The 7,446-nt window shown below is 44.8% G+C and overlaps 1 protein-coding gene across 1 annotated transcript in view; it reads left to right on the top strand.

Annotated features, from left to right (window-relative positions):
• PDIA6 (protein disulfide isomerase family A member 6) overlaps nucleotides 1-6,743 on the top strand; it is a 53,764-nt gene extending 47,021 nt beyond the window's left edge. The window contains exons 11-15 of the mRNA XM_011365140.2: nucleotides 1,594-1,678; nucleotides 1,797-1,869; nucleotides 2,796-2,954; nucleotides 5,035-5,131; nucleotides 5,747-6,743. Of these exons, the coding sequence (XP_011363442.1) occupies nucleotides 1,594-1,678; nucleotides 1,797-1,869; nucleotides 2,796-2,954; nucleotides 5,035-5,131; nucleotides 5,747-5,815 (483 nt within the window). The 3' untranslated portion in view covers nucleotides 5,816-6,743. The remainder of the gene's footprint in view (nucleotides 1-1,593; nucleotides 1,679-1,796; nucleotides 1,870-2,795; nucleotides 2,955-5,034; nucleotides 5,132-5,746) is intronic.
• Nucleotides 6,744-7,446: the final 703 nt, after the last annotated feature.

Genomic DNA, 7,446 nt, shown 5'->3' with positions numbered 1-7,446 from the left:
ACGTCGGTCCAGGTTTTCGGGCTGACTGCAAATATTTTTCTGTAGCCTAGAGCCAGAATGGGCCGCTGCAGCTACTGAGGTCAAAGAGCAAACGAAAGGAAAAGTGAAGCTGGCAGCTGTGGACGCCACGGCGAACCAGGTTCTCTCCAGCCGATACGGGGTGAGTCTGTCCGCGAGGCCCACTCCTTGTGAGATACGCAGATTTCCTTCCGGCTCTGACTTCATCCAGTGTGCCAGGCCTTCCTGTGAGGGAGGCGGGGGAACGGTTGGCCTTTGTGTAATGAAGATATTAAGTCACTTTATTGTTAAAACTCACAACTAATAAGCCCGGAGGTCAGGACTGTTTGTTTTCTCCCCGTACTCTGTGCTTACTGTGAACCCTTAGCTTGCCCAAGCTTTTGCAAGTTGTCCATAGGGCTTTTGAGGTTGGTCCATTTGTTCTACAGCAGATACAGTAAGTATATATCAGGGTTTGGCTTAGATTCGGCCACGCCTGACATCCAGCCCCGTAAAGCCCCCTGACTGACACCTCTCCGTGTGTCGTGCCTCAGCCATCGACGCAGGCTGGGAGTATTTTCGTGCCACTGAATTCCCTAGAAGGTGGCTTTAGAAACCGTGAAGGTTACCTTACTTCATATTAAACGTTAATTTGATTTTTTTTTAATAGATTAGGGGATTTCCTACTATCAAGATATTTCAGAAAGGCGAGTCTCCTGTGGACTATGACGGGGGGCGGACAAGGTCCGACATCGTTTCCCGGGCCCTCGATTTGTTTTCTGATAACGCGCCCCCTCCTGAGCTGCACGAGGTAAACCACGTCGGTCATCCATCGGCCATCCATCAGTCATTTGTCAGTCATCCGTAGGAAGGAGAGCTTTGTGCTGATAGTGGGGGTGTTAAAGCAGTAATGACCCTCTTCTTTCCCAGTCGAGCTCTTTCCTTCTTTTAAAATGCTCTTTAAAGTGTTTTTGTACTTTCAAATGGGCAAAACCTGTCTGATAAATTGCTGCTTTTCATAACTTTTAGCACCAAAATAATTACACCGTGAACGCAGTTGTGCCTAAGCTTCTGAGTGGATCTTTTCATTTCTTGTTCTCAAAATAATAGCTAACATTTATTGAGCATCTAACCACGTAACAGGCATTGTTCTGGTGCTTTTATGTAGATTTTTCTCATTTAATTCTCACGGGAACACTTAAAGATAAATACTATTTTTAATCTCCATTTTACATATGAAGAAACTGAGGCACAGAGAGCCTCAAATCTATATAAATATATAATGTACATAAACACGTCCATGTGTCAGAACCAGGCTGTGCCCAGTGTTCTCGTCTCAGACAGTATATAAGTAGGCGCCTCCACCACCACAGAGAGATGCTTAGAAATAAGTAACAGAAACCTGTCACAGAGCATTCTTCGCAGTGTTTATACAAAAAGCATACACGGAAGTGTTCCTTGAGAAAAGTCTTATCTATCTTTTGCATTGCTCTGCTCTTTAGTGAAAGCGATGGTTCTAGTCTTTGTTTTCAAGCTTACCTCCGGTCTTTTGTCACGCGGCCCTTCCAACCATCCCTTGTCTTCTGGGTCCCACAGATCATCAGCGAGGACATCGCCAAGAAGACGTGTGAGGAGCATCAGCTCTGCGTGGTGGCCGTGCTGCCGCATATTCTCGATACTGGTACGCTGGACAGAAACTGCGTGCGTTGTCCTGTGCTGCCTGTTCTGAGAACACTTTCTAAATCAGCGTTACAGATTCCTTTATTTTTAATCTTTAAAAATTTTTGTTTTTAAATCAGGAGCTGCAGGCCGAAATTCTTATTTGGATGTTCTTCTGAAATTGGCAGACAAATACAAAAAGAAAATGTGGGGGTAAGGTTTGAACTTACTACCTCAGCATTGTTTGGGTAGGAAAGTAGTGCTTCTTCAGAGTGTCCGGCTCCCTGTGTGTTCTCTAGGATGTGTCCCTTTGTCGCTTTGGCATGTTTTTTATTTAGGACATAAAAATAATTATCACATAGGAAGAAAAATAATGCAGGTGTCTTATTTATAGGGCACTTATTTGCACAGCATGTTCTTTCTCACAGAAATTCTATGTAAATGCCGCTTGGGGTTCCAGGCTAGCAAGCAAAAATTTACTGAGTAACAGCCGAGTTCTCCTGCGGCCTTGAAGGCTAGACAGATAAGGAAGAACTCGAGGCCTGGTCCTTTACCCTTTTCTAAGTGCGGGCCATTTATCTTTCTGCTTCTCATCCTCAGTGTTCATTGCGGTCCTGGGTACCTCGCACTCCCGCTGTGCTCACGGTGACTTGGCATCTCTGTTAGTTCAGATTATCGTGTGCCTATGGGAGGCTGCGTTGCGAAGTTTTTCATTTTCCCCTGTGCAGAAGTTAAGAAATTTGGTTGTGCATTTTTATATGTATCGGATAATGACATACCCATAACTTTTAAAAAAGAAGTTATTACATTTTTAAAGAAGATGCATAATAACCTAAATGATCATCTAAGTGAACAGAGAAAATTCCTGAGGTTTAGCAGACAATATTTTGGCGACTGCAGGGCAAACAGTCCATTTGGGAGGCTTCCGGAGTCAGGGTTTAGGGAATAGAGAGAGGCGCTTTAGTTACTTAAGAGCACGTCTAGAATGTTATTTTTTAAAACTTAACCTTTTGTTTTTTATTCCTAGACCCATTTCATTCCATAAAACATTTCAAGTGTAATCTTTCGTTCTTTAAGATCTGCTAGCTGGATTCCAATTTGAAAGGAATCTTTGCCCTGAAACCAGTCTGCTCCCCTAGGTGGCTATGGACAGAAGCTGGAGCCCAGTCTGAACTTGAGAACGCGCTGGGGATTGGGGGGTTCGGATACCCCGCCATGGCAGCCATCAACGCACGCAAGATGAAATTCGCTCTTCTCAAGGGATCGTTCAGTGAGCAAGGCATTAATGAGTTTCTCAGGTAATTTTTTGCTCTTTTATGTTGTTTTGTTTGGTTCTGTTGTGCTTTTGGTTTGAAACTAGGTTTGTATAGACTGGGCAATAAAAGGAATTATTTTTGTATTTGACATTCTGGAAAATTACATGTTTATTACTTTGAGCTTTTCAGTCATCTTCCTGTGCCTTTTTCTCTTTCATGGACATAGTCTACATAGTGAGTGATGCTAATGCTTTCCTCTTCTCGGGTTATCTTGTCATTCCGTGCACTTGGCATTGGGCTCGTCCTGATTCTTGTAAAGGTCTCACGGGCGCGAAGCAGCCCCGTGTCACCCGTTCCCACCCAAGCATGCTTTGTATCCTTGACCTCACATGATTTGATTTTCATTTCTGGGCAGTGGCCTCAGGATGTAGTTCTTTGAAAGCGGACGTACTTAAGTGACCGCCACTGGGCAACAACGTGATAGGTTCTCAGACTCAAAACCAACGTACAGCGCTCTCTGTGCTGCCCTGCTCTTTGCCTCATCCGAAAACTGACAGTCATTTTAGGCAGATGCAAGGCATTGATTGACCTTGCACTTTTTCTCAGATGTGTGGTAATTTGATTAATGCCTCTTTCCCACAACCGAGTTCCACACGGTGAAACTTTTACACAGAACTTTATCTCCAGTCACTACTGTAGAGTCTGGCTGACAGCTCCTGGGAAATATTTTATGAATGAATGGTTGAATTTTCATCTCTGGATCAATTCCATTTAGGAAAAAATTCTCTGCCCTCGGGAAGCTTACTGTGGAACAGGACGCGGCACATCGATGGGGAGATTCCTTAAATGTACTTCATCCTTTGCAGCCGCGAATTCCAATATTGAAAACCTTAGGACATGTGTGAGAGTCATAAGGAACAATGAGAATACGCCTTTGGGCTCACTTACTGGAAATGACGAATTCAGTTAAACCCCAGCTTTAATTTTATTCACGTTTATTTTCAACCACTTTTCCTTTTCCAGCTGGTTTTTATTTTAGTTCAGAGGAGGTAAATGCTTCATGGAAAAGGTACAGAAAACACTAGTATGTTGTAAACTTGAGGCAGTAACTTTTGCCCTTGAGATTACACAGGCCACTGATTCTCAAACTCGCTGTCTCAGAGGCAGCAGCAAGCCCCCTGGTCACCAGGGGAGAAAGCTTCTCCGCCTCGGCACTCTTGACCTTTCGGTCAGATAGTTCTTTCTCTGTCCTGTGCACTGTAGGGTGGTTAGCAGCATCCCTGGCCCCTATCCCTAAATGCCAGTAGACCACCACCCCCGCCGCCACCACCCCCCGCCACACACAGTCGTGACAATCAAAAATGTCCCAGACATTGAGAAACGTCCCCTGGAAGCTAAAATCGCCCCCGTTTAAGAACCACGGATATATATTGTCAAAAATGCAAAATAGCAATTGCCAGTTTTCCCACAGTGCAGATAATCGTTGGCCAACGCATACAGGAAATTTGATACCTTGTTTGGGTTTTTTCCTTTTACTCGGATTCCAAGCCCCTTTCACCAGGGGTCTTGGAGGCGCCTCTAAAGAAGCCTTGTTCTCAGGCTGGGGCCTGCCTCTGCATCTTTCCAGTGAAATGTTTTCTGTCAGTACCTGCCAAAGGCAAGAGCCAACATGCCCTTCCACAGAACAACTCTTGTCTGCCTCAGAGCTTGAGACGCGACAGAAGTGTCACTGTCATCTGCAGATCATTGAGAGGGCCGTTTTAAGTGCTTCTGTTCGCCATGAGAACCCGAGAAAAGGAATGGAATTTTAGTTTTACCATACCATCTTTCAGAAAGTCTTTTTCACATAATTAATTTGTATTTTAGCAAAGTACATTTGCTTTTATTCAAATTTTTGGTAGTAACTGTCTTGGTCTGATGCCGAGGCCTGAGGAATTTCCTGCCTGGTTGTGTTGTCCCTGATTGAAAAGATAATTCTATCCATGAGGTGTTTTTCCAGAGCAAGCTGTGAGAAATGGCTCTACGTAAACGTAGCGGGCAAGTCATTCTTTTCCAAGTTGTGTCCTCATCTGCACCAGCAGTCCGTTGTAATGCGTGTGCTTGTTTCGCTCTTATTCCCAAGGGAGCTCTCTTTTGGGCGTGGATCTACGGCGCCTGTAGGAGGGGGCGCATTCCCCGCCATCAGCACCAGAGAGCCTTGGGATGGCAAAGATGGTGAGGTGAGTGTCCAGGACCGAGGCCGTGTGCACGGGACGTGTCACTGAAACTCCCGTCCATCCTTTTTACCTTCCCTTGCCTTGTGCATCTTTGCTACTTATAAAGCAGATCCTTTCCAGCGGGCTCAAGCCTTGGCGTGATGCCAGAAATACCGTAACCACATAGGCCTTCCGGGAGGTTCTTTATCTCAAGACCTTCCATCCCATCCTCCGCGTTAGTAAGCGCTCCATGGTGTTTGGTGTTCTTGACAGAGGCGACCAAGATCAATGTCAAGAGTGAAGTTACTTTCCTGATTATTACCCCAGATTCATTTACTTCCCCTATGGAAATGTCAGATGTGGCTTTGAAATTAGCATTTATCCCAGTACACTTCTGCTATATCCTCCTGGAAAGGCCAGGGTAAATAGCCGTCAGTAGGACCATGTTTCATGTAAGTTCTCAGCTTTTTAGACACCTATGTAATAGGCCTGGATTGGGCAAAAACTGGTTTTGTCATCCAGGGGACCTCTAGGCATGCGATTGCTCCCCCGAAAGGTGAGGTGGCTGAACTCGCAGGCCGCCCCACCTGTGGCTCTGCGGTAGCCCCGCACAGCCTGACAGTGGCTTCTGCTTTGCAGCTTCCCGTGGAAGACGACATTGACCTCAGTGACGTGGAGCTGGACGACTTAGAGAGAGATGAGTTGTGAGAGGCTCCGCATAGGCTTCAGTTTTCCTTTCTTGGGAGCGGATTTTCCAGCAGTGACGGAACGTTCGTTACAATCAGATGAATCTTCCAGTGGCCTTTTTAATCGAGAAGTAGCACTTGATTGGTCATTTGAAAACACTGCAACAGTGAACTTTTGCATCTCGAGAAAACAGTGAAAAATTCTATGAATTGTAGCCAGCGAATTGGGTTGTATTCTGTCAAGTAACATTTTGAAAAAACTGATGGGCTATTGAAATACTTCCTCCCTCTGACTGCTGCCTGAGTGTGCGTGGAGGCTGTTTCTTATGTAAGTTTTTTATGTGATTTCTTTCATTTGAATACTAATGGCTCTTTTCCATTAAAGAATAAATATTTTGAACAATGTCAACAAATGTATGAAATTAGTGTCCACATCGTAAATTCAGCCTGATGTTTAGCCAGTAAATTAATATTATGAAAGGATGACCCCGATGTCTTTCCTTTCTATAAACTTGTGATTCAGATGACACCGTCCGGATGCCTGCCACAACACAGATTTTACATGCGTCCTGCAAGGCCAAGTTCTATCTGTAAATATAAAATGTAAAGTGAGTTTATATAGAAGGATGAAAAAGCAGGGGGTTATCGATTGAGAAGTGCATTTTATGCCCAATATTTTTTCTTTGGGCCATTACCAGTGACTACTAGGGAGTATAGCTGGTTATACAGTTAGCTCAAGGTTTTTAATGTTATTACTAGTCTTCACAAAATGTCCATTAAGACGTGAGATACAGCAGCAGGTCACCAATTTACATGTAGTTCCCATTTATGTAAAACATTCAGGAAATGAAGTTCTGAATTATGTTAGAATATACGTGAAGACACGATTCAAAGGACTTGAGAGCATTTCTTTATTGTAACTTACAAAAAATAAATACAACTGTAACTAACTTTCGTGGGCAGTTTTTCTAAAAAGCTAAGTTCTGGAGGACACCGAAACTGTTCTGCTGAGGGAAGGGAGCGTCTGTCGTCTGCACGGACACGAGGCCAGGTGGTGCCCGCGCGTCATTTCAGTCCAGAAGACTGAGGTCGATGTGGAAGTAGACGTAAGGAAAATAGTCTTGGTTATTGAGTTGCAACCCAGGGATCTCCACCGATGCCTATAAAAGAAGACATGGTAATGTTCCAAGTGCGTAAACCAGCTTCCGGTTTGGCCTTCATATTTCCGAGGAAGCCGTCTAGGCACTGACCATATCGTCTGCCCTGCACAGCCCCCCGGCCCCCGGCCCCCACACAACACACACCCACGACCTCTTCTACGTTCATATTTGTGAAATGTAGGCTTCACAACAGTCCGGCAAGTACCATTTGGTGACAGTATTTCCCACGTGGAGAGGCAGACCTGACTCTAGAAAGCACCTAGTTCTGGGCCATAGACCTACGTCCAGCACACTCGCAGCTGCCACTTCATCCAGATGTCGGAAGACAGAGTTCAGAACCTCTCTTAACCGCTTGGTGGCTGACTTCTTATGAGGCTGGAGGAGCACGGCCTGAAAATTCACTGGGAGTCCGTACCTTCTCAGACAAAATGCGAAAATAAGTTACACAAATGGGTAAAATGACTGGGCAAGAAATACAGAGTTCGTTCTAATA

Source organism: Pteropus vampyrus, unplaced genomic scaffold, assembly GCF_000151845.1.
Source record: "Pteropus vampyrus isolate Shadow unplaced genomic scaffold, Pvam_2.0 Scaffold105, whole genome shotgun sequence".
Lineage (NCBI taxonomy): Eukaryota > Metazoa > Chordata > Mammalia > Chiroptera > Pteropodidae > Pteropus > Pteropus vampyrus.
This window is presented reverse-complemented; position numbering and strand designations above follow the sequence as displayed.